Below are 26,844 nucleotides of genomic sequence, written 5' to 3'. Positions count from 1 at the left end.
CAGTCAGGCTGGATTTAATACAGTTTCCATCATGCCTGTCTCCCCCTTTTTTTTTTTTGTTCCTACATTTAGAAGGTGTCTAGGCTTACAGTAGTTTACCTTAGACTACAAGAAGGTACCAGACTGTCTGCTGTTATCATATTAAATAGCTAACAAAGCCAATGTCTTTTACACACCAGAAAGTTTAGTAGCCACATGACCAATATAATGAAAACAGTTCTGTTCAGACAATAGATTTGAGCAATGCCTTTGCAGTTTTTCCAGGCTGAAAGCAGGATTTAAACTTGAGCAGATCTTCCAAAACAGAATGTTAGGGCAAGGGTACAGTGTTACCTGTAGTTTTCAGATTAAAAGCCTTTTAGGACCACCTCCTCTGTTCCATTTTTAGTATTAGAGGGAGGAATTAGAAATACTTCAGCTGTGCTTGAGAAGGCATTTTGTAAGAAAAGGTAACATTTCAGATACCAGCTGATGGTCAACATTTCAGTGGCTACTTGGCAACGTCATTCAGAAACATGCTATATCACTCAAATATCAGGGCAACTTTCAGGGATGGAGAAGAGAAGAATCTTAGTTTCTACTGGCTATGTTTAAGCTGAATTGCCACCAGATGAAAAGGTGAGAGATTAGTACAGACAGAGCACATAAAGGTAATAAAGAAGATTTCAATACCACCCTCCCTTAGGAGTACCTGCACACATAAATGTGCTTAAACCCATTACTTTTCTATTAAATATAGAATATTTAGCAAGTCTTATCTATAGTAGCAAAAATGGTTTTCTGTTCTGCTAACAGAAGTCCAAAATACAAATAAGATGAGGAAGGCATTAAAAACAAAGCTTACTTTTGAGAGAAATCCTTGAGATCCTGCAAAATAGTAACCTTTGATGGAGCCTGCCGTTTGATGTAGATCTTGGGGAGTGGGAGACACACTTCAAGCAGCCGGATTGGAGAGTAGCTGAGAAGGCAATATGACAGCTATTAACAAGACACTCCCCACAAAGTAGTAATTCTACACCATATTGTGGTTTGTGGCCCTTTCATGAAAAGGGGCACTGTCAATGCGTCCAGGGCTATAGTTACTTTTAGTAGCAATAACACCCTGTCCATTTATCTCCTAGGCAAAAAGTACAACCACAGATCATGTTGCAAAACAAAACTCTGAAAGTTTGAGATTAGACAGGGAAAAGTGTTTCTCTTCTGTATCATGAACTGGAGCCAGCCATTCTTAGGAACACTGCCCACCCCATCCAGGACAGTGATGGCACCCCCAATACCCTCTGCAAGCCAGCACACAATCCTGCACTTGTGGTTATAGTGCAGCTATGCTATCCCATGCTGTACTCAAAGTGAAAGACAGACCTGATGAATCCTACTAGAGCTATATGCTTCACATACTACTAGAGAGAAGGAAGTTTTTAGCATGGATCTCACCTGAAAGATGCCACCATCTGATTATAGGAAAAATACTGGTGATAGTCATGGTGAATGGAATGACCACAAGGCTCTGCATTGGCCCTTCGAGTGTACTGGTGCCCATAGAATCTCAGCTCAAGGTATTTTGCGAAAGACATAGACCAAGAATCATTGGAAAGGGGAACAACCGGTGTCACCTGAAAAATTGAAAGCCAAGTGTCCTAATTTCATCCTTCAACCAAGATTAAGGACAGGCTAACCTAGACAGCAATCTAGCATTTCTAGTACCAGAAGCACCCATGACCCTGAAACATACTAAACAATAAAGACTGCATTTATGCAAAGCTAAGGCCAACACATAGTTACAATAAATTGGATAAACAACAACTGGTAGTTCATGATGACAGGTGCTAAGCTGGGTGAGTGCAAACATATCCTTGACAGAAGCTTGTAGCTGGGATGCTATTTCTCTGCATAGAGACAACTTCCAGCAACCCAGTCAGCTGCAGTGGTTTCATCATATACTTTTTCTGTGGTGATTCTTCAGCTACAAATACATTGGTATTGCTCTGCAGTGTATTTCAGCTTCAGCAGTGCTTGCAAGCTTAGAGTAGTCACTGCTTTAAACATATTTAATAGCCACAAACATATTAGTGTTTACATGAGCACACAGAAATAAAAGGTTATAGAACAGGTGTATACACAGCAACATCAGGCTTGCCTTCAGCAATTACATTAAGTTCCTCCAGCTATCTTTAAATCCAACACCCATGTTTAAGCCAGCATAAGTAGGTAAACTGAGTCATCCACATGGGTAATAGATGTTTTGCATTTCAGGCACTGCATGAATCTTTTTTTAATTAAGTTTTATTCTCATCTCTTTGAAGGCTCTTAGTTTTACAATGGTTGGCTAGAGATGAGTATCCAGTTGGTAATGTTTTCTTAGCTAAATTACAGAACAAGCCTCAGATAATACACAATCTTACTATCTTGTGGTTTTTTAAAGCAATTTATCATTCCTCTAATGAAGATTTTACTTACTTTCTAATGACTACTAAAGGAAGTCCAGACATCACATTGACACAATGCAGACTACCCAGTCCATAGCAGATGAAAGAATACCAAGCGGTTTTAGCCAATTACTGAGCCAGTAGGTCTCAGCATCTGCCCTTCCCCATACATACATTCTTTTAATGCTTATACTGATTCAGTGCAGGGAAGGGACCATACTCTTCACCTCTAAGAGGGCAACTCAATTTTTTCCCATGTGCCAGAAATTAGTTTCCTGCAATGTATCAACTCCACTTAAACCTATCCTCTCAGAGCCAGGTTTGACACTTTCCAACAGGACTACCTCACACAAGATGTTTCACCCTCAACAGTCCCAGTTCTGCAAAAGGAATTTGTAGATACACAAGAACATCTGTATCAGTAACAGGTTTTGTGCTAGGTTAGCCATAACTCCAGGGATGAGCACTTTCTCAAAAACGCTGCCTTTCCGTGCAAGGCCAGTCACAACAGGAATACTAAATTGGAATAGCAATGATTCTCAAGTCCACAGCCTTACCTGTTTGCACAGTCTACACCAGGAGTAAGTAAGAATGGTGTGCTGGTACCCAGGGACCGGGGAGTCCAGCTCCTTTAACACGATTTGCACACAGCCTTGCCCATGAACAAAGCGACGAATGTGGTGCACCATTGGTGTTTCACAGAACATGCTGGGGCACTGGTAGGAAGGCCTTACAGAGAGAAACGGAAACACTTATGAATGATCATATGCTAGGCACTGCTGAAGAACTGGTTCAACGTATCTAATATGCCTTTTAGTATCATAGTACTACTTATCTTTACTGTACAAGTTTCCTAAGCCTTTAGTGAAGGCTGCTTCTGCAGATTGAATTGTACTCATTTAGAAATAGCATGTAGGGAAGTTCCCTTGCCAGCAATGGCTGTATAGGTCCCAAAAGCAGGGACTGGATACTGGTTGCTATCACAATCTTTTTACAATGAATTACTTTCAACCAACATATTCTTGTTGGACTATATTCTATATAGTCCACAAAACATCGATCAAGCACCTGGAAGTGCTTCGCACCAAATTAGAAGACCACTTGGGCAGCGTACCAGAGCAAAGGCTACTGAGGACGAAGATGTGCCGAAGAGCTTTCAAAATGGTAACATGTCAGCTCCTGAAGGAAGAGGTGAGCAAAATAGTGCCATATAACCTCTTTGAACAGAAAAATCCATGACCTTTCCTTGGATGGGTTTCTTTTAAGTCAGGGAGGAAAGACCGACAACAGAAAAATAAAAGCTGAATTGTTTAGGTACCAAAGTGAAATAGGGAATTCTTCAAAAACAGGAAGAGCCTATAAAAGCCCAGACCCTCCTTGCTCATATAAAAAAAAAAAAAAAAAAAAGAAAAGAATTTTAATTACTGAAACTATAGAGATTGAGAAGCATTCACTTTAGCACACACTATACTCAGCAGAGAGAAACAAGAACTTAAAAGTAGGCAGCTAACCTCCTCCTCCTCATTGATCAGCACAAGGAGAAATACTTGTTCCTCCAGAGAGGGCTGAACATTAAGAACATTTTGCTCCTACAAGTGGCCAATGGAGAAAACAGAGTAATATTGTCTTTTGCAGAGCCACAGGCTACCCTATCCAGCTTCACAGCCTGCTGACACTCTATATGGGATTCTGGCAGTTCTGGTTATTACTGAAATATAACAACTTGCACCTGTCAGATGAAATAAATTACACAGTACTTTGCCAGGGTTAAAAGTGTTCTGGACCATTTACAATAGCCACCTTGCAGATATGACAAAGTCTTACTCTGAGATGTTCAGATAACACTAAAGGAGTAGGGGTTTTTTCCAGAATTCGTATGAAAGTTCAAATAGGAACCTCAGAAAATTGTAATCAGTACAGTTGCTCGTCTTGAAAAACAGCCATTTGGAATACGTTCAGACTCTTAACTAGGCCCTTATAGCCCTAATTGCTATGAGAAAGTGCTAAGTGAACACATTTGTCTTTATGAACTTGTAAGTCTTGTTTCCTAATCTGTTCCACTTCCTCATTAAAGGAAATAAGAGGGATAGTGCTGACATGGGAAAGCAGTGGATGTATTTGCTTGTAAGAAGTGAGCATGAGTAAGTGGATTCTTAAATCCAGTTCCTGTTTCACTACAGCATGATAATAAAGCAAAGGGAACAACAGATTTAAGTGGTAAGCTTTACTAGGACACAACTGGCTCTGCAGACTTGCATGCTATTCTCCTAAGTGCACAGGAAGTAGAGTCTATGAATGTCGTGGTTTAACCCCAGCCAGCAACTAAACACCACGCAGCCGCTCACTCACTCCCCCCCACCCAGTGGGATGGGGGAGAAAAATCAGGAGAAGAAGCAAAACCCGTGGGTTGAGATAAGAACGGTTTAATAGAACAGAAAAGAAGAAACTAATAATGATAATACTAATAAAATGACAACAGCAATAATGAAAGGATTGGAATGTACAAATGATACGCAGTGCAATTGCTCACCACCCACCGATCAACACCCAGCCAGTCCCTGAGCAGCGATTCCCTGCCCTCACTTCCCAGTTCCTATACTAGATGGGACATCACATGGCATGGAATACGCCGTTGGCCAGTTTGGGTCAGGTGCCCTGGCTGTGTCCTGTGCCAACTTCTTGTGCCCCTCCAGCTTTCTCACTGGCTGGGGATGAGAAGCTGAAAAGTCCTTGACTTTAGACTAAACACTACTTAGCAACAACTGAAAACATCAGTGTTATCAACATTCTTAGCATACTGAACTCAAAACATAGCACTGTACCAGCTACTAGGAAGACAGTTAACTCTACCCCAGCTGAAACCAGGACAATGAAGAGGGCAGCAGGTCAACTTCACAGAGCTATCAACAGCTTTTGTTTTGTTTAGAATGAGATTTAGAATAAGTTCCTCCTCACCTGAAACAGTAGCGCTCCAGAAAAATCCCTAGAGTCAGGTCATTTTTCCCATAGAACTCCATGGTCACAATCCTAAAGCAGAGAAATAAAAGCTTTAGAGTGTGGATGCTGCCACTGTTAGCTGTGCAATGGCCTTTAGGTGCACAGATCAGCACCCACTGCTGGCTTGTTTTTCAGCCCTGTATACCTTTAAAAGCTTTTTTTTTTTCCCCCTCTTGACCACCCTTCCTAGATCCCTGATGTCAAGTTTGCTAATAATGAGATCAGAGTCCTACCAGAACAACTTTAAACTTGACATTTAAAAGTTGAATACAATTCAACTGCACTGTTTAAGATCATGTTCAAGAATATCTAGGCACAGAAGTCTAGACAGCTTGAAGCCTCAAACACTAACATTTAAACAGTTACAGAAAGGGTACATCCAGAAGATGGAAAAAGCCTTAAGAAAACCTTAGACTTCTAGAAGATTTAATAGCAACTTTTGTTTTCTCAGCACCTGAGGTGACCAAGCCACTTAAAATGTGTAAGTATCAGTTTAAGTGTCACAATTCAGACATCTCTAATATCAGTAATTTACATCCTCTTATTGTTGCTGTTTACTGAGCTTATCACCACCTTCTTTGGTTCATTCCTAAACTTTTACAGGAACTCTAGACCGTTCCCTGTAAGAGATCCATCTCTATATTTTCACCTGAGCTAGACGATGAAACACCAAGACCTGTCCTGTTTAGTAGAGCTAGAAGCGTGTCATAAATTGCATACAATTAACAAATTACAGCCCCCTAAGCTGGAAATACAGTTAAAGCTCTTAACACTGATGACTATAATAAGAGAAAGATAGCAATATATTCAAATGCCACTCTCAGATAATATAATCTAGAAGTATTCTGAGATTCTCTCAAGGCTTATTTTTGGGCTTGGACATTCTTCTGTATTTATATACACTAACTCTTCCCCACAAGACTGCATGCAGTGCCTTCCCCACACATACTGCACACCCTGCAGTGAAAGGACCAACTAAAGTATTCAGTTTTAGGCTGGGCTTTCTCATTCACACCTTGGGGATTACAAAGGCTATGGGATACTGCTCTGGATCCACCTGACCAGGCAAGACAAAATTCTTTTAGCAACAGTTCCTGTTACAGGACAGGCACAATCTACCAAGGAGTCCTCAAAGAAATACCGCTATGAGGTGAGCACTGACCTTGACTTAGGAAAAAAGATAGCAACTATACAAGGTGTAGAGGAGTAGTTTTCATACCAGGGGCTAACACAGGCACTTGGAGCATTGCTGGATTGAGCAGAAGAGCTACTGAAGAGAACACAGAGCCTCTGATGGTTTACTGGACTGAGGCAATCCACCTGATAGAGAGAAAACAACTCGTTTACTGGTTACAGACACCTCCATCCACACACAACTCTTGATGACAAAATTCTGTTCTAGTAGTTTTATTTACAGACAAATGTCTGCTCGCTCCTTTTGTACAGATTAACCTTATATTATCTCTGAGCTTCAGGTAGACTTGTACCATGTAAAATTGCTAACTGCCAGTTTTAGAACAGCATAAGAAATATGCATAATGAAACCAATGCACACACCTGTGTTTCTGTGGAAAGGAAGCTAAGGGAAACAAAAGAACAAAAGCCCCAAGACAAACATCCAGAGTCTCCAAAGCACTGTACAGTTCAGGACACCTTGGAGGCAAAACTCTGCCAATATATATACCTCAGTTACTCATTCAGGCTATAGAAATACTTCCAACTTTGTCCTCTGTGAAGAGATTTACCACACTGCTGCTGGAATGAAGCTGTTTCCCCTTCCACACCCTACAGAACTATGAAGTTCCGAAATACTTTTCATTGATCACTGAATAAATTTAAAACAGCATCAACCAGTCTGATCCAGAGCAAAGGCTACTCTTACAGTTTGTAAGATTATGGCCTCTGAAGCTACACAGATTTACATTTAAGCACCAATTGAAAAGTGACTTCTGCTTGTGAACTTGGGGGCTGATTGGCTCAGGGACCAAAACATTTGACTATTTCAAGAGATCAGTTCTGCTGCTCTTGTTCACAGACTTTTTTCCTGAACAGCTTCCAGTTCAAGAAAGTTCCAAGATCATTCTCCTCAGATACAAGTTAGTTGCTTTCATGGCAGTTTCCCAAAACTGCCAAGTATTTTGATTACAAGCACATACTGCCTTGTTTTGAAATTTCAAAGAAGATTCCCCCTCTCAATTATGAGATTCTCACATTTCTTCAGATCACCCAAATTTTACAAACAAATACTTTAATGTAATTACAGCCTACTGCTGTTTCCATGACATTAAACCCTCTGAAGATGAAAATACTACGCTTTTAGAAATCACCAATACGAGCAGCAAGAAAGCTCAGCTTCAGGAACTTCTTTAAGTTTGCTCCCCCTTCATGTATTCATTTTCAGAAATCAGTCAAGTACACCTGAGCTGAACAGGCAAAGTAAATATACTGATCCTTAGCTGACTTTGTGCATTTCTCAGAAAGTAGTCTCACAACCTCTTCCCTTCTCAGGAAAATTTTGCAGTCAGTCTTGTGTTCTGCTTTCTTATATCCACATAGTGCCTTGTTATACTGAATTGTTTAAGTGCCCAGAGCACTGCAATCTAAAACGCAGTTTTTGATCCAGTCAAAAAGAAAAAAAAAAAAACAACAAAAAAACAAACACCACACCAAAACCCAAACCCCAACCAAAATAAAAAACCACACCCCCTCCCAAAAAAAACAAGACAAACAAAAAAAAACCCCAAACCACAACAACTTTGATTTAACATTTAATATGAGACACTACACCTTCTGTATCTGATGTAACCTGGGTTTTCAGTAACATAGCTTTGAATCTTACCTTATGAGACCATGAGGATTCGCTCTGAGCTAGTCCCTTCTCATCCTCTTCAATTCTGTACCCAGTTTTTCCAGTAGGGACACTACACGCATCCTTACTTTGGGCAAAGGGATCTGTGCTTTTTTGTAGTATCCTCCCTCCTCTGGCCCTATAGTCAGCCAGCATTCTGGCTAAGCTCTGGCTATCACCTAGGTGTTCTGCTATTCTAGTATTAACCAACTCGTGAGAAGGTAAGATTTGGATAGCCTTGGCTTGGATACTCCCATTCATCCCTTGTAGTCCGGAGAGATCCCGCAATAATTGTCTCTTCCTTCTGCTCTCCAACTCCTTGTATTCCTTATTGAGGAGAGGAGACCAGTAAACTTGCTCAGGGAAGTATTCCCGGGCAGGGCACCTCATGCCTTTTTCAGTCAAAAGAAATGGTTCACGAAATGTCATTACAGGAGAAATACAGAGAATGACATCTTTCAACTCCTGCTTAAATGCTGCAGAGTAAGTCTTGAGACGATCCTCAGAAGAAGTTACCTCTTCCATGACATATAAACCAGTATCATCCTGGAGAGGGTCTCTAAAGACTCTCATCTGACTCTTGGAGTCCTGTAGATCATCTGCCTGTTGAAGAGGCTCTAATGTTTGGCTATCCAGAGTGACCAAGTGCTGGTCCATACCATGGAGGGGCAGCAGGGATGTTTCGGGTATTCCAGGAGGTACAGAGTTGAATACTGGAAATGGTGACTCCACTTTGTGGTGCTCTTGATGTTTTGAGGATGCCATTTCCAGTTGACTGTTCTCTTGGTCACCTCTCTCAAATAAACCTCTTTGTTCAAGCAAGCTGACCTCATCAGAGGACACCGACTCAGAGATTACAGGCAGCTTTTCAGAGGATAGTTCAATGTCTCTGACTGCTGTGCTGAAATCCTCACCATTGAAGAGGTTCTGTTGTTCATTTTCATCTCCTGGCTCCTCAATAAGGGAGTGAAAGGAGGTGTTTTTGGTCAGAGTAGGGGGCATGGCAAACTCATCCATAAGGAAAGATATTTCCAGCTGGGAATGATAAGCCACACAGACCATGAAGATCAGGATCTCCTTCACACGGGCCAGCTCATACTCTGCAGCACCACACAACTTGATGGTGCAACCCAGGTGCTGGGGACACCCTTCAAAGAACATCAGGGTTTTTGTCTGATCTAGAAGAAAAAGAAAACCATAGGAGTTAGGATGACAACTACAATTAATCTGCTCTTAGGTATCTCACACACTGAAGAGACTGTAACAGCAACTAAGAGCAAGTAACATTGGTAGCACAATCCAGCTGCAGAAATTCACATCACTGTACTGAAATAACTTATTTTTGCAAGCAAAACAAGCATTTGTTATAAAACTTCTCCTGTTTTGTAAAACAAGTCATCATAAAGTCCAAGTGAAGGCCACATGGAACACACTGGCCTAAACAGTGTATTCCAAGATCACGTAGACTCTGCAGCAGTGAAGCAAAAGAACCACTATCCTCCTAGGCACATTTGCTCATCCTTACAAGTCAAAAGCGTACAAGATTTTGAGTGCAATTTAAAGGCTGGAAGAGGGCATGGGGAAGTGGAAGGGGAAGAGATGCAAAGACTGCATCTCCACAAAGATTTGCATCAACAGCATCTATGCGTGCCAGTACCATCGGTAACCTGTCAAGCAGCATTTTTTCCTTCTTCCTGTGAAGACTTCCACTGCCTAAAGGGGGTTACAGAGAAAAAGGAACTGGATTTCTCAAAGGTGCACTGCACAATGACTGGACAATGGGCAGTGTGCGCAAATTGCAACAAGGCAAATTTTGATTGGATATGTTAGGGTTGGACGAGATGATCTTTCAAGGTCCCTTCCAACCAGGGCTGTTCTATGATTCTCTGTTTCTATGTAGAAAAATTCTTTATGCTGAGGATGGTTAAGCAACAGAACAGGTGCCCAGACAGGCTATGAAATCTCCATTCTGCAATATTTTCAACAGTTGGCTGATGAAGCCCTGAGAAATCTGATCCTGCATTGAAATTAATCCTTCCTGTTTTGAACAGAAATTTGGACTAGACAAAGTCCAAGGTGGTGGGAAGAGAAAAAACAGTTTGGAAGGAAGAAGCCAGCCTAATTAAAATCTAGTGTGTCTCATCTTAGTAAGATCATGCCTTTCTGTCTGCAGTCAGTTCGCTGTAGTTCCAAGATGTAACAGAAGTAAAGAAAAATTAGTAGGAAGAATAATACTTGATCACACAAGACACCCAACAGTTCAGACCTAGTTAAGAGGAGTAAAGCATTTATCCTTTCACACACACAAGCTAAGACACATCAAGATTTACTCACCATTAGGCAACTGAAAAACTTGCATATAAAATTTATGACAGGTTCCCAAACGCGGTTTGGTCAACAGTTGATCCATTGACATCACTAAGTCTCCCTGGGTCATTCGACTTACCCGGTCTAAGACTTGCTGTAAAAATGGAAAAAACAGTAAGAATCTACAGTGTAAAGAGGACACTAGCATCCTTAGTTTGCTCTTAAAAAAAAACCAACACAACAACAACAAAAAATGCCAGTGTGATCCAGGAAACCTCTCACTGAGATGCAAACTCTGGGTTAAACCCAGTCACCCACAACATACAAGAAACTTAAAAAAGCAGTTGGGTAAATATTTCCAGTGAGAGGTAAGATTTTGCCCTTCCTTGGAACATCTGGATCTGTTCAAGTGAAAAAAGTTCCAGGAGGTACAGTGCAATCAGCAGAGTGCTGGTTATCAGGAGCTCAGCCAACTCACAAAGCCACTCTCTGTTTGGCTGTCTGTACCCTGCCTCACAGGGACAGAGAGGCTCTCTAGGGATCACTGAGGACCCACGCAGGATCTGCTACAACTAGGAGTCAAGAGTTAACTGGAACCAAACCAGGGGACAAGGACCTACTAAGCAAGGACACAGCACAGTAGCTGTGAAGAGCTGAGGTAAAGTTACTCTAGGTTTGCCTGTCTTGCCTTCTTGGAAGAGAAGTACTATTAAAAAGAGAGCCCAAGTTTGGTTAGAGGAAAAAATAAGACAACTCTCTGCTTTCTCCAGGGAGCTTGCTACAAGAAGTTAGAGATCCACCACAAGGCCCAGTCTGACTCTGGCAGGAAATGCTCACCGGCTTGACGTTGATGACCAGAGTGATACCATGCTCTAAGAGCATGTCCTGGGCAATTCGGGACACGGTCTTTTCAACAAGGACCAAATTAGGCCTGACATCAACTATCCGCTGTACATAGTTCTTCAGGAACTCCCTTTCCTGCACAGAGGAACAAAGTATAGCAGTTAACTACTGCAAACCCATCTAAAAAAAAAGAAAAAAACCACTTAAATGCTTAATATTACTTTCTCTCCCACTTTTGTGCTGACCTTTCCTATAAAACAGGGAAACCACCTATCCAGAAAGCACTATCGTGCACATTTCCCCACCCCCACAGCACAACACCCATTTTATCAGTAATTTGTTATATGCACTAATTGCACATGAGGATATAGTCCAATGACAGTCTGAAGTAAGATACCTGCAGCATAATCCAAACATTTATACAGGCACCTTATATCTTTACATGGAAAAAGGCTTTATGTTTGAAAGGTGCTAGAACTAGAGAATTCTAAACCAAAGCTGTTTGCAATATTATGTTCTCCACCTTCTTCAGATACATGCTAATGTTGAGTGCTGGCACTCTGAGACACTTCCATTCATGAAGAGTATACCAGTGCTCTATGCCTCTACAAGTCTGTACACAGAGCCTCAGTCCCTAAATCTGTACTTGGGGACAGTGCTTCTGGAGTGGGATTCCAAATGCTGTGCACTGCAAAATTGCTCTTCTAATTGGCTCCATCTCACTATCCTCCCCACACTTTTATTACCATGCACAGAAAGACAAAGCAGGGCTGCAATGCTATCAGAACTAAAGACCTACACTGCTAGAGGGAGGATACAGCTTCCCAAGCCAGGTATTCTCAATTGTGTTATTGCAGCTCACATCAGTCAGGTTTGAAAAGTTCTGTGCAAGAGAAAGATACCACAAAAGCAGTTTGCCAGCTCCTCAGAGAAAATGAACTAACATTCATGTTAGTGTAGCAAAGATAAAGCTTTTGCTAGATGGTAGCCTTTTCAATTGAACTAGTCTTTCTGTAGTATTTTCTGTCCAATAGGACTTTAATGCAGATACACAAATACTTATGATCATTTTCTGAAGCAGACAGTGAAATAATCAGAGACCAATATTTAGAAAGTATAGTAGATACTTCTACCCCATTCAAACAAATTACAGGTCTCAGTTTAAGCTTTTACTAGAAAACCAACTCACTAGGCAGAGACAAGTTTTATTGCTAAAGCTTTCATACCTGTAATCCTGTTTATTAATTACCAAACAGAAATGGTCTTAAATGCATGGTAAGGAAATAGTCAAATACAGAAACAAACATTATGGCCCAAGCTCAGTAGGGCACCAAATACCCTTGTTAAAAGTATCCTGGCAAACACATGAAGACTGATTCTCAGACAGGAATGCAGTGTGTTAAAGAAAAAGTCTATCCATTTCAGTGTTTTCATACTTAAGGCACCTCCCTGCTCACAGGGGCAGGGCACCTGTTCCAAAGTGACATTTTGTAGTTTGTCACTTCATTAGGTTGGTTGTTGTCCCATTTTTTCAAGCCTGACAAGAAATAACATGGGTGTAAGCTAACCCTCACCTACACTAACTTCTCTACTATTTCTTCATGCACCTAAACCATATCTAGCTCTGACCTTCTGAACCATATGTTCCTTATACAGCCTATCATTAAAAACAAAACAAATTTTCTAAAATGCTGCATTTAATTATGAGGATCATAAGATCACTCTCAGTACATGTAACTTGATGACAAAACCCCTCAGCACAAGACTACAAGTTTGTACTGTATTTAGTGCAGCAGTGGTCTTAGCTAGCTGCTAGAAGAGGAAATTTTTCTTTCTTATGCAATCCCACTCACTCAACTCCACCTTACACACCAAAAAAAAAAAAAAAATCAGATGTGCACTGATCATAATTTTGTTTGATTCACTAGACCTGAAGCAATTTTAACCAAGAACAAAGCATGCTCTCACCTGAAGTACTATAGGGTCTATGCAGGTAAACTTTGTTTCTTCTCTATAGAGGTACTCAATTGAGCACTTCAACAGAAGAATTTTGGGATTTTTTAAGCAAGAGTTCATCTAAGAAAGACACAATAGTTAAAACAAAAATACAAACACCTGGAAGGGAAAACATACACAAGAAAAAAAAAAAAGACAGACTTCCCATGATTGATTCCCCCACAATAGTGTTTCAGCTATCCCCCCCTGCAGACCCAACTACACATTCTTCCTTCTCATGAAGATGTTACACCTGTTAGAATTTCACAGCTACTGTCTAGTAAGAGTGCAATGCTAGAGGTTTCTACAGTCACCCCGAAGTCTTGATACACTTTGCAGCCTCCATCTGGATCACTTCTATCTCGACCTCCTGCCTTATTTAAAAGCTCACTTTACTGTATTGTCGTAAGTCAGAACCACAAATGCCTTTTTCTGACTAAAATTTGGGGTAATTATTAGATGCCTTCTGGGGTGGTAGGGGTAGAAAGGATGTTTGATACATGCATGAGGAAAGCTTCCACCCCTAGAATCTCTGGGCTAAAAGAAAACAGCTTGGAAAAGAAATGCTTTAAAAAGACATTCTTGTTTAGGTTCTCAAACTAGAGAAAGCTCACAAACTTCCTGAACAGTGAGAGGAGCTTCACAACACAAAATGGAAGTCACAGCACACTTGTTTCCTCAGCATGCACTACAGCCAGCACTTGATTAATCAAGCCTGCATTACCTTTTTATGTGCCACATTCTTAGTGCAAACAAATCCATTCACCACCATGGAGTCAAATTTCTTTCCACCAGGGATCTAATAAAGCAAAGAACATTTTTAGAACTGTCATACACTCCCATAACTTCTAATGCAGTAAACCTAATATATGGAATACCTGTTGTAGCTGATGTGCAAGCTTCAGCTACGCCCTCAATTATCAGATGAAAGATCACATACAGTCATGCTGAACACACAACTTTTTCCCTTTAAAGTCTGGCAAACTTAAGGACAACATGAAAACAAATAATAAGTTCCAGGATCTCTACACCCCTCCCAACAGATGCATATTTGTTAAACCAAGTACACTCTGGAAGATAAGGAAACCTTACTTTTATGGGTCATGGGGAGCATATACCTTTGCACATGACACTTCCACTAACAACAAACAAGTTGTAAGGAACAGAAACAGAAGGGGGGGGGGGGGGGGGGGGGAGATAAAACCAAACAAACCTCCACCTACTATTTGAACACAAACACTTCACTGGTGTGCCTACAGTCACAACCAATCACAGGAGTAAAACAACATGAAACACGTGTCTGAATAACTTGTTTCAGAGGACATTTCCGTTATCAGCACGTGAAAACAGCAGACAGCTACGAAGAGTTTTCACCTCTGAACATCTGCTCTTTGAACTGGAGTTTCAGGAGAGGCAGCAACAACTGATGCTGCGTGAAGAGATGCCACAGAGCTACCACCAGAACCATAAGGCTCTCCTCATATCTTACATGGCTTCCAAACAAAACAGGCCTCTTGAGGTGAATTTTGCCAAAGAAAAATAGGCCCAAGCCTTTGATCCTCAGTCACACTAGCTCCTTGGATGTTAGTTTCACATCAGCCTCTCAGAAGAAGCTCTGCATGCCACAACTCCAGCCTTACAGTTCAACAATGTCAATACTGGGCCATCTGGCAGAACTGGATGTACCATCCTGTAACAATTATGCTTTCCTCTTGAAGAAAGTCGTTGTACTTGGCATGGGAGGAGTTCAGTCCCCCATAATGGATAGTTATAGGGCAATAGATTGCTACACAGAGTCCTGCAAGCTACTTATCCAGCATTCAGTACATCTCCAATCCAAGCACAAAACAAGCTGAAACCAAAAAAGGAAGCAAGTCGTTACAGAGGTGTTGCTTTTTGCTACCTTCTGCAGCCTACGGCCTGAAAGAAGAGGTCAGCTCCAGGGCATTAAAGCACCTTTCACAGGTTGCAAAGTTCCTTCTGTGTAACTTTTCCTAGAACCCCACCTTATCCAAAGGCCATGTTGGCCAATTACACCAATGAACATGTTAAGGGCAGTGGGAAGGGGACTCTTCTAACAAGGGATGCTGCCAACAGCTGCGTCCTTTTGTCTCCCTAGATCCACTGTTTGAAACTTACTTTTTTGATATGGACAAACTGGCGGATATCCATGTCATCATCTCTGTTCTTGACATCAGGCCGTACAGTTTGAACTACCTGGCAGACCACAGGTACAATGATATCCCTCCAGGACAGTGACAGGGACTCATTGTATAGAAGCTGCTGAAGCAGTGCCATCATGTGGTTGTGATTAGCAGACCTGTGAAAAAGGCAAAACAAATAGATGTCTCTTGAGAAAAATAGAGAGCAATGATTAGTTGAAGTCACATTTCAAATAAATTTCTTGACATTACAGCGCAGGAAGTCCTCTGAAGGAACAGCTGCCTAGAACATTCTACAGTCAACACTGGTCTTGTACTTCAATCTATAAAAATCACAGGGAAAAAAGCAATCAAAATATACTGTAAAAATGCTGTTTTCTTAATGCAAATTAGTTCCTTGTATTGTCCACTGTAGATCAAGTCCCACTGAAAGTTGGTGGAATACAAGGGCTTCAAGAATTGTTACTCAAGATATGCAAATTCCTTTTTCTACATATTTCTTACAGCAGCCTTTCCATGGCCTGTTTCTCCCCATTCTCTTCTCTCAGCAGATCCAGATTGCTGTGGTGCCAGCCTAGGGGCGTGAAAAAGAGTTCTTTGGACTTCTCCTCCACCCTCCTGTTGAATAATGACTCTGCAAGAGACAAACAAACCTTGTTAATACAAGGTCACAGTTGAACGCCTGTCTTTCTGAAAGGCTACTTTGAAGATGAAACAATTTACTAAGATGTAAGTCTAAGCCTCTTGAAATACTGAATTTGAGCTAGACGTCATGGTAACATGATGCAGCAAACAGTATTAGGTATAACAGTGGTGAGTGTACAAAGGAAAGTGAGCTACTAAAATTCTTGTACTGCCAATATAGAGCAGACTGTTTTCTCTTCTGGAATTGAATTGTTACCAAGTTTAAGACAAGGAAAAAAAAAATCTTATATCCCAGTTTTGCCCATAAATAAGCAGCAAATTCCAAATACCGTGTCTATTCATAATACATAATCATAAGGCCTTTTAGACTTAGAACATTGGTCAAAGGCACTAATTTGATCCACAAAAAGCTGCTGCTTTGAAGACATCCGCGTATAAGTGGCATTAAAAGATCTAGTTACTTCATTCAGGCTGCAGCACAAGTATCAAAAATATCTTGGTAAAGGCCTTGTTTAGCACATCTCCCAAACGTATTTTAAAGAAATGCTATGCTACCAATTCATATGTCAGACTTTTGAACCTTTATGTGACTTGCAGCCCTGATCCCACACACCTCCTCTTTGTTGCTCTGGGGCAAAGGGAGCTGTCAGCAGGCTGGTTCATAGCCTATGTCACAGTATTTAATACTACAGAATTCTCAAGGATCTTCTGTCAAGAAAGTGGCACAATCTTTTCAAAAGATCTCAGCACATCTTCTCACCTCCATCCACCTAACCATCATATAGACACAGGTACCTCTCTGCTATGATAAACAGGATGCCAATGAAGGCTGTATCCACTGAATACAATTTTTAAAATCCTACATGTCAGCATGAACTACAGCCATTTCTGGTTTTGGAAACAGAAAGCATGTTTCAACAGTATAAGACAGTCCTCACTTGGAGGGGGCCTGTTGCTTTCAATCACTATATTGTGCAGTAACTCCTTAGAACTGTTCTCTGTTTTGCAGTACCAAGATTAGAGGTTATTTCAGCACAGTTTACTGTGCTTTGAAAGAGTAACTAGGTTATTTCCCACACAGGTATTATAATATTACAGAGGGAAGTTACAAACTTCCCCATTCTCATAATGGCTGACTATAAGTCATTTATGCTAGTAGTGTATCAATTTTCACCAGCAAGTATGTAAGCCTTCAGAGTTCAAGCTTAAAACTCCTCAGAGTGCATGATACATCCACAAAATCCTTTTACAATAGTAATCTCAGCAGGACTATTGAAAAAAAGACTCTTTAAAAACAACAGTTAACTTCTTCCAGATGCTCCATACCCAAAATTAGCTGTGTAGAAGAATAACACAAGTTACATTGGTTTCTTCCCTTTTCTTTCTCCTGCAAAAGCTCAGTTAAAAACTAAGCATCAGTTTAATCAAAGACTTTATTTTTCTGGCTGCACAGACATTGGGGTCTCCCCTTATTTCCTCCTCTTACAAGCTCACCAAAATCAATAGCATTAACAGGGAGAAAAAAAGCCCACAAGTGCACCTGACCACAATACTGGAAGGTACATGGGTTTTAAAACTCATAACTGTGTCTAATGGCCTTTCATTTCAGAAGTAGTAGTGGTGGTGACAACAAGAAACTCAGAAAGATTTAAGAGATGAAGCTTTAAGCTACTCTGTAGAAGCAGTGCAATTAATCATATCACACCTTCATGTGCTTGCACAGAAAGTTAAAATCCACGTCTGTTACATAAGTTTGTGGGTGGGGAAGTTGAACAGACTTGCCACTTACACTTATTTAAAAAAAAAGTAAAAGCTTTTCTTTTGAGTGCTTTTGAATGAAGAAATCTGAGAAGTGAAAGAAATGTAAGCTTGAAAGTACATTCCAAAAAGTTAGAGTATAGTTTATATATCAGTTTTGCCACAAATAAGTTCAGATTTACTGTCAAGTAAATGTTTCTAAAGAGTCAATGCTCTATTAAAGAAATATTGAGGAGTTTTCATCATTATATTAAAACTGCACAACAGCAACATTTGAAGTTTCTCCTTACCTTTAATAAAAGCATCACTTATAGAGAACATCTGCTGCCCTCCGTTTTCAGGATTCAAGTACTCTGAAAGAAGAAAGAAGAGGGAGATAGGCGGAGAAAAATAAAATGACAGGTTACATTGGTGCACTCATATAATTACAATGTACACGCCCACACCAGAAGAAGCAGCATTACTCATCTAAGTGTTTAGTCACCAATTTAGCAACAGCTTGATGAGTAGTCAAGACAAGAATATCCTCTCATTCTTGTTCTATCAAAAAGTTTAAGATGACAAGAAAATAGTACTTATTACTGCGAAGAAACAAAACAAACAAAGTAGACAGGAGCAAAGACTGAACTAGGAGTTAAGAGTTTGCTTTTCCAATTGACCCACACCACACTTTTCTAGATCTGAATACAAAGGTGTTAAGTTGTGAGTAGACACCACGGGAGTGTCCAGACAGGGAATGGCCTCCTCACTCTGGTCTAAAAATGCAGCTTCAGAAGCTATTTTGCTCTCACACTCCAATGAAGTACCTTAGACTGACAGAGAGACCCCAGCCATAAGATTTATCTTACACAGTGAAGGAAACAAAAGACAGCCTGCGTTTCAAGAGCTAGAATTCTAAAGTCTAAAACAGTTTAAAGTGTTTTGAGGAATCCATGCTGACAGAGGTGGACTCCCAGCAACAAAGGAAACCAAGAGTTATATATCACTTTACACATGGGAAATAGGATGAAGCTCCATCTACCACACTTGTTTAGCTTGCTAGATCTTGATCTATCATGCAGGCTGGCTGGCTACAAAAAGCTTGTTTTCTCCAGAGGCCATTAGCTTGTCGTGCCTTTAGTTGGTTCCTTGCTTCTACAAAAAGGGATTCTACAGCGGGAAAACAAGAACAATAGCCCAACTGCTTATATAGCATGATGATCTGAAGTCCAAAGCTAACCCTTTATCACCTTTCCTGAGAATGGTCCAGACCTACTGCCACAAACAGAATGCAAAGCCAGGCAGCTTTCAGACACCAACAGAAAGCAACAGAAAGTTGACAGGACACAAGCAATCACAAGTCTCTGAACAGCAGCACTCAAGAGACCCCTTACATGCCACCATTTTAAAAATCTGAGCTTGTCTGCAGTTGTCCAGTTTGCAAACAGGTACTCAATAGATGATCAGTGTACCAAAGAGAAGTTGCAAGCCTTCCTTGCAGCTTGATGGTTATTTGCAGATTCTTTTCATCTCTTGCTTAGATGAAGAGTTTAGCATTATAAGCAACCTACTGCTTGATTAAAGCTGCCTCACCCTCAGCATTCATTCACCCACAGCTCCACAAACTACCTAGAGAAAGTCATGTCATGCTGTAACTACGCATGAGCATGTATACTAGCACCTCCATCTCTCTCCGCCTTGCAACAGCCTCAGGGCAGCAGCTCTTACTGTGAACACACTCAAATTAGGTCTGACACATATCCCTGACTGGCATGGCCAAGGCAGGAGTTAACCCCAGCTGAAACCTAAGTTTAATTTTGCTCTGGACAAAGACACAGCTGGCACCTCCAAACCAGGAACGCTTCTCTTCAATACAACTTCACCTCCTATAACTTTGCTTCCAATTTGCTCCAGAGGAAGCTCCTGGAAAGGTAGCATACCATACCTCTTCCTAGACTGCACTGATACCACACTCATAGGTGTGAGTTTGAGACAGAGAGTGGCTAACACGCACATTTCTTACCTTTCATCATCCCTACAGGCATCATGCTCCACAGAATGTTGGAGGACGGAGGAGGTTCCTGTAGCATATTTTGTAGCCTTGCCTGCAAGCAGTTAGCTATCAAGAGACTATCTTACAAGCTCCCCTGAACAGCTTAACCAAAACAAAACAACAAAAAAAAAAAGAAACAAAAAAACCCACCCCAGAACATACAAATTCCTAGGTCTGATATTCAAGGGCATCATTGGAAGCAAATACCACAATGCACACAAATTCACAGGTCTCCAATGGAAACCAGCAGGTACAGATTTTATACACCTTACAAGATTGCTCTGGTTAAACATCAAAACAGACTGGCCAGCAACCACAGCTTTTCCTCTACATACACAAACAAGGATGCATGCATCCACAGATATCCACTGAAAACTGAGGTGCACCTTTTCAAAAGAAGGTGCACCAAAGGGGCTCCTTGCAAGCAATGGTGGTAAGGAACTGTGTCATGGTTATGTAGATCCTCTTCTCTTTCCCCCTCCTAACTAGATGCAGGCATCAAAAATTAACTACCCGAAATACCTGCTACCAGGATCAAGGGTATCTGGCTGCAAGGACATTTAGAAAAAGTTTCCCATATTGATAACTATATCTCTTTAAAAACAGCAACTAAAACCCACATTTAAAATAAGTCACTTAATCTCATCCCCCAATTTAAATTCAGAAAGCAATCTTACTTTGTTTCCCATTTTGATACACACTATAAAGTACCATTATCTTTAGGAAGATGATACTATAAATGAGTCACTATACTCACTTGTAAGATACTACAAGCCAGCTAATTTGGAGTCACTAGAATTTCATTGAAACACACCAGACATTAGTCAGCCTACAACACCACAAGAAGTCCTGCCATTGAACTCAGACTACATACAAACCACTCCATTCTAGAACACAGCTGGTACATCACAGGCCATTGCTTCAAAGCAGCTGACCTCTGTGACTGGTGGAAATTGCATATTCCTTAATCATTTGAAGAAACCCACTAGCCACTTAAATCAAAGTTGACCTGCACATCTAGCACTGATGTTTTGTCCTGTCAGTCCTCCCCCAAGGACTAATTTATACAGTTGTGAAGAAATTGAGTTACTAGCCTCAAAAAGTGGGTGTGATCTTCAGTTTCACTTCATTATTTCAAAGAAAATTAAGTCACTGTCATCCAGTCTAAGGACAAAAGATAATTCCAATGAAATCAGGCCAAATACATGTGTACATAATAGTCATAGGGAGTTACTGACTCCTGACAGCAGCAAACGCACCATGTCGCTGATTGACTGCGGTACTCTGTTCTTAAAATAACCATGTCCCATTTTACATAGAAGCTTAACTATCTAGTCTTGGCTGTCTAATCATTGCGATACTCTAACATCCTTGATGGCATCTTTTGTTGAATACAGCCAGGATAAATCAGAAACACAAGGTAAAAGTCTTTGCACTCTGACTTTAATATTTCCAGAAGAAAGTTTTAGAAGTCATCCATTTCACTACTCTAGGCACTGCAGTATACAGTATTGGGTTTTGTCCCACCTGATTTTTGAAGGCCTTAAATAGCAAACATCTAAGTACCTACGAAATTTCAGTCTCCCTATTGCCAAGTGTCTCTTGCTATTCAAGCTGTTGTCATTCATTTTAACTTGTTGCTCCCTAGTTAGGTCTTTCCTCTACAGACTCTCATGCCAGGAATCCAAAAAAAGATGTACAGCAAGTCCTCCATATTTGCAGAGGATACAGATTTTTTTCAAAAACAACCTGCACGATAATGCCTACATGTCCACAGTGCCTTTTAACGACTCACACCTCCACCCTATCCCAGTTCTGGGCATATTACTGATACTTTCCCCTCAAGGGAAACCCATTCTCTTAAAAGGAATTGTTCCCAGTTTTCTACTACAAATTACAGTCCTACAGAATAACCTGGTTAAGAGACCACACATTTCAGGACAGATAACAAACACCAGTCAGCAGAGATTCACCAAGGATAGCAAAGTGCTGCCAGCATATATAATTAAAAGACACAATTCTCTCTCCTTTCAGTCCCCTCACCACTTGCCTTTTCTGCTGATCTTCTCTACGCTCTCCATCATCAAAATCTTTCTCACAAGAGCTTCAGTTCTGGCTATGAGAAGCCTTGATTTGGTCAACAATTTCCGAGAGAGGTAGGCTTTCTTACATTTCCCCTTCATCATGTACTGCTTTTTGTATAAGGAGACAAAGACTAAGATAGGTCTGAAACCAGGACTATCACTCTACAAGTCCTTTAACACTGGCTAGAGCCAAACTGACTACTGCCTGCTTTACTGCTAACACACACTGATAAAGATAAACCTGCTACAGCTGTAAATTCATAGGATACTGCAGCACACCTGGGCCTGTTTCACACTCACGTAATCCAGCACCCCTCCTTCCTAAAAAGCATTCATTGATATATTCTCCCTCTTCACACCTTTCCTTCTCTGCAGATGCATCAGCTTTTCATTTGATTAGGGCAGGAGCTGGAAACAAGTTGAAAGGAACCAGTAACAAGCTGGTGTCAGTAGTGCTGATGACCCATCCCTACTGTTGAGTCATCTGACATCAACTCAAATTTCAAACCTATTCTGCTCCTCTCTTTGGGGGAAAAAATAAGCAGTTAGATTTCCCTCTTCTAGACATATTTTTAGCAAATAACAAAACGTGACTACAACAGGCACTGATAAATGCACCCTCTAATTTGCATCACTGTCTCTCCCATGTCTAAGATACTTTTGAAAGTCAGCTGTGACCAGTTCTCCTCCCTCACTCTCTTCAGTGACCATTTCACAGTTTCAGAAAATGCAATCTGTATGCAAGCATAAGGTAAGTCTTGCATTCCGATCCACAACAGAAGAGATCCGTTAGACTTTATGGGAGGATGAATTCATTAGGAGTTCAAATTATTTAACACTCGATCAAGGGGTGGGGTGAAACAATAATTAAGAGTAAGAAACTCCTTAGAAGCAGACAAAGACAGAAGTCTACAAATGTGATGTAACCTTAGGTAAGGAAGCAGAGCAAAGACATCGATTGCTACCCAGCATGTAAAGCAACTAGAATATACTAGACCCAAGACAGTGGCAAGCCCTGGTTTCAGTCAGCCCTTGTCCAGTTTAGAGAATGCAGTTGTCAACAGGCAGGCACATTATTTTTTCCATAAGGATTTTGCTTATAGTTAGAGTCTTTCAATTTACTACTTACTTAGGAGAAAAGAAAACTTTCAAAAGAAGTGTTCAACACTGAGTATTTGATTTCTAACTACTTAGCTTAAGTGGATGTTCTCTTTTGAACAAATGTTACATATATGGATTAAGTTAGGCCTTACTGCTAATCAGTAAGATTCTTCTGTCAAATGTAAGCTTATTAAGGTACAATTAGAAGTCAGCACAGAGCTCTTCCAAGTTATTTTGTTCATTTGTTGTTTGGGGTTTTTTTCTTGCTTGCTTTTTCAGTTTAATGTCAAACTATAGAAACACATATCAAACTGGTTTATGCATGAACTATTTTTCCACCCCAGTTAGCCAGAAACTGTATATGTGGATCTGCCCTATTATGTATGGGCAGGAGACTTTGCTTCAACTGCAAAGAGAAAGTCACAGGGGAAGTTACACACTCTGCAGAGAAGGTGTTTCAACAGGTCTACTGAGCCTCCTCAGAGGTGAGCATAACAAAACTGCAAGCGAGTGCCAGCTAAATATCGTAATTTCCCCCTCTGTAAGACAGCTACAAAAGTAGTGTCCGAATAGGTCAGTATTGTTAAGGCCCAGCTCTCCATCATGTGCAACTCCAGCTGGTGACTACCTCATACCTTTTTGGTCGGCAGGGTGAGGGGGCACATGTGGGTACTTGGAGTGCTTCTTGATATGGAAGTTCACGTTGTCCAGCTCCACGTTCAGGCTGATGGAGGCGGCTGAATCACTGTCCATTGTGGACTGGAAGCTGCTGACTGAAGTGCGCTTGCTAGGGCTGGCGGAGTCTTTTAGTGTTGGGTAAGGGGGAAGATACAGGGAGGAGAAGGGTTCAAATGGGTATCATGAGGGTACCGGAGAGGAGAAAAATTGTCTTTAATACATAAAGACCAGTGTGCAATACTAAAGGAATACAGTATTTTCATAGCTCTAATCTTTTCTTCATGTGTGCATGTGAAATATTGGTCATTCTTTAGTGCATTACTATAGGGCCCAAATCAAGCAGAAGTCTGCCTGAGAAACAGAAGGCAGCAATTTACATGCTTCTCCTCCATTAGAAGTATGAAGCTTTACTAGTTCCACTAAATACAAAATACTGTATCCATCATAAGAAACAGGAGGACTAGCTAGGTTATAGTTTGCTTAGATCCTTACAGTCCGGTGCGCACACACACAAACACACACACACACATATATAAAGCAAGACATGGTTAAACTACTATGTCCTGAAGGACTGGGGATAACGGGAGAAGGCAGAGGGAGAACAAGACTCAGGTGAAACTCACTGGCTAAGTTATCTTCTCCTTCATCAGCAATCTGCTCTGTGTCACTGTCATCAAATTTTATGTCTTTGAACCAGGATGGCTCAGAGTGCCCCTCTACAGAGTTCACCGAGTCACTGTCTGGAGATGGGGTTTCCGAGAACTCTGTGCTCTAGAAGACAAGGAAGAAAAGGTGTTAAAGTGCAGCTCTACTGAAATATTAAGCAGCCTTAGAAAGCAGCCTGCTACAAATGCAGATCAGACATTTTAAAAAACAGAGGGTACTCTCAGTGGGCTGAGCCAGGTTAGTCATAGAGCCACCCCCCTTGGCATGAAATAGGAACTCTTTGGGACAGGAAACAAGTATTTCTTTACACTTCCCACATACTTACGTCTCTGCCTCCTCCCCACAAGTTGTGACTAAGTGGCACTAAAGGACAAGTTTATTCTACTGTACGTTTTCTGTCACCACATCCAGCTAAGCAGTTTTGAATGCTTCCTAACCCCAGCCGAGGTGGGTGATGACCATATCCTTTGCCCAGAAACCAGCAGATGCAGCTTTTGGTGGAGGCTAATTCTAAGTTACTGGAGCAATCCTGACTGACCAAAGTAGCTGTAAGTTTCACTCACAAGTCAGGCTCTAGCTGGGGCTACTGTGTCAAAACAAAGCCTGGCTAGAGTGCCAGAGAATCTGGAGAGCATCTAAGCAATTTCCATCAGCCATCCTGATGCCTCCAGTCACCTCAAGAGGAAGTTCTCACTATTATTCCTTTGGCTTCAGTGAGTGCAGAAAGCAACTGAGTCAACAACACTGCTTCTCCTGACTCTTGTCCAAGAGAAATGAGATCAGACAGTGCTTTCAGCTGATGAGAACAAGAATTGGCTTTAAACCTTGAATAACAAAGCCCCTTACAAATAGTACAAATGGGGATCCACAAGCACTTGCTAGTTAAGGGCAAGCTTTTCCTAGCAAACTGACACAGTGTAGTTAACTAGCTGAGATGCCAGATGAAGCCCAGAGCAATCTCAATGAAAAACCACGTGACTGTGGCCAAGAGCTGAAATGCACAAGGAAGACAATATGTTAATGGCTGCAAGCTTTCTGACTGAGGTCCATGGGACAGCTGAGCCATTCTTTCTTGTGAGAACCTGCAGAACATGGAAGACTCTCAACTGAATGCTTTCAGGTAACAGAGAGGCTACAGACATATCTTGTTCAAGTTAAAAAAATAATCCAGTCATTCAGGCCAGTGACTGCTCTTACCCCTAAGCAAGTTTGACTGCAGTGAAATATGGTAGAATAGCATCTCTGGTCACTGGTTCCCTGCCTGCCCCCCTCAGCTAGCCAGTCCTATTTGGGAGGCATGACTAAGACCCCCTCCCAATCTTATGTCATCTGGCTAAGGTACTGAATTCTTTATTACTGCCATCATTGGAGATCAGAAGGAGGTTACCAATACAAGATCCAATACTGTATATCTAAAATATCTATTCTTTGGAAGTTTTTAAAGAAGGAATTTTGAAACAGAAGTGGAAGACCACCATTGTGTCTCAGTCCTGAGGAATTACACACAGATTCTACATTCTGTACATGATATCACAGCTGCCACAAGCACAGACTGTGCCATTCCAAGGCCTCCATGGAAGATGTCCACCATGAGAGGCACTGGCCTAGATTAGAGACCCTTTCCTCCACTTTAGGCAGCACTACATGTAACAAACTCATCCTTCACACAGGACAGCCCCAAAGCTTTCTGGGCAAATGCAGCTTCCTCAGGCTTTAAACCACTAAGGAAAAAGGCCTGGACCCCAATCCTCTGTACAGGAGAGCTGATTTAGAAAACATACAACAGCTGCTGAGAACAGGATTAAAAAAGATTCTAGTCAGCAGCCAAACCCAGCAAAAACCATAGCTTTCCTACTCCTTTTACCTGTAACGGTCTGTAGAGAGCATACTCATCTCTGAAGAGCTGATCATGATGACTGACACATTCTAGCCAGCGTCCATCAACCAACGCTTGTCCTATTGCAATGGCTTGGACCCTGGAGGTATAATAATAGAGATGGTTTTCTAAGTCTAGTTCTAAACATACATGGTTTATGGCACAAACATGCTACAAAAGGAAAGAGTCATTTGCTACACACTGTTTGACTCATCAGTATCCCATTGGCATGTTTAACCAGACACTATTTAAAATATTATGGAGAGGGTGCAGAGAGTACTGGTTCAAGTACGGAGCTAGATGAAGAGACTGCCAGTACTCTAAACTCAGCTGAGGTGTCCAACAGATGATTCAGAAATATTTCTGCTCCTACAATATTGTTAGCTTGAGTTATACGTACTGAGCATCTCTGCTGAGTGAGGACCA

General features: G+C 41.1%; 1 protein-coding gene across 16 annotated transcripts in view; it reads right to left on the bottom strand.

Annotated features, from left to right (window-relative positions):
- Positions 1 to 26,844, bottom strand: part of PIKFYVE (phosphoinositide kinase, FYVE-type zinc finger containing) — a 70,931-nt gene that overhangs the window by 17,992 nt on the left and 26,095 nt on the right. For 7 of the 16 annotated variants that reach the window (XM_052791277.1, XM_052791283.1, XM_052791278.1 and 4 more), the window contains exons 10-25: positions 26,407 to 26,518; positions 24,500 to 24,647; positions 23,834 to 24,001; positions 18,272 to 18,334; positions 16,083 to 16,212; positions 15,556 to 15,736; positions 14,141 to 14,215; positions 13,390 to 13,497; positions 11,416 to 11,556; positions 10,606 to 10,732; positions 8,263 to 9,449; positions 6,586 to 6,743; positions 5,382 to 5,453; positions 2,984 to 3,155; positions 1,435 to 1,613; positions 845 to 958 (exon numbers count right to left, since the gene is read on the bottom strand). In XM_052791277.1, coding sequence (XP_052647237.1) covers positions 845 to 958; positions 1,435 to 1,613; positions 2,984 to 3,155; positions 5,382 to 5,453; positions 6,586 to 6,743; positions 8,263 to 9,449; positions 10,606 to 10,732; positions 11,416 to 11,556; positions 13,390 to 13,497; positions 14,141 to 14,215; positions 15,556 to 15,736; positions 16,083 to 16,212; positions 18,272 to 18,334; positions 23,834 to 24,001; positions 24,500 to 24,647; positions 26,407 to 26,518 — 3,135 coding nt within the window. The remainder of the gene's footprint in view (positions 1 to 844; positions 959 to 1,434; positions 1,614 to 2,983; positions 3,156 to 5,381; positions 5,454 to 6,585; positions 6,744 to 8,262; positions 9,450 to 10,605; positions 10,733 to 11,415; positions 11,557 to 13,389; positions 13,498 to 14,140; positions 14,216 to 15,555; positions 15,737 to 16,082; positions 16,213 to 18,271; positions 18,335 to 23,833; positions 24,002 to 24,499; positions 24,648 to 26,406; positions 26,519 to 26,844) is intronic. The other 9 variants (XM_052791279.1, XM_052791280.1, XM_052791287.1 and 6 more) reach the window with 5 other exon arrangements.

Source organism: Harpia harpyja, chromosome 7 (assembly GCF_026419915.1).
Source record: "Harpia harpyja isolate bHarHar1 chromosome 7, bHarHar1 primary haplotype, whole genome shotgun sequence".
NCBI lineage: Eukaryota > Metazoa > Chordata > Aves > Accipitriformes > Accipitridae > Harpia > Harpia harpyja.
The sequence above is the reverse complement of the archived record's forward strand: the minus strand, read 5'-3'. Positions and strand labels throughout refer to the sequence as shown.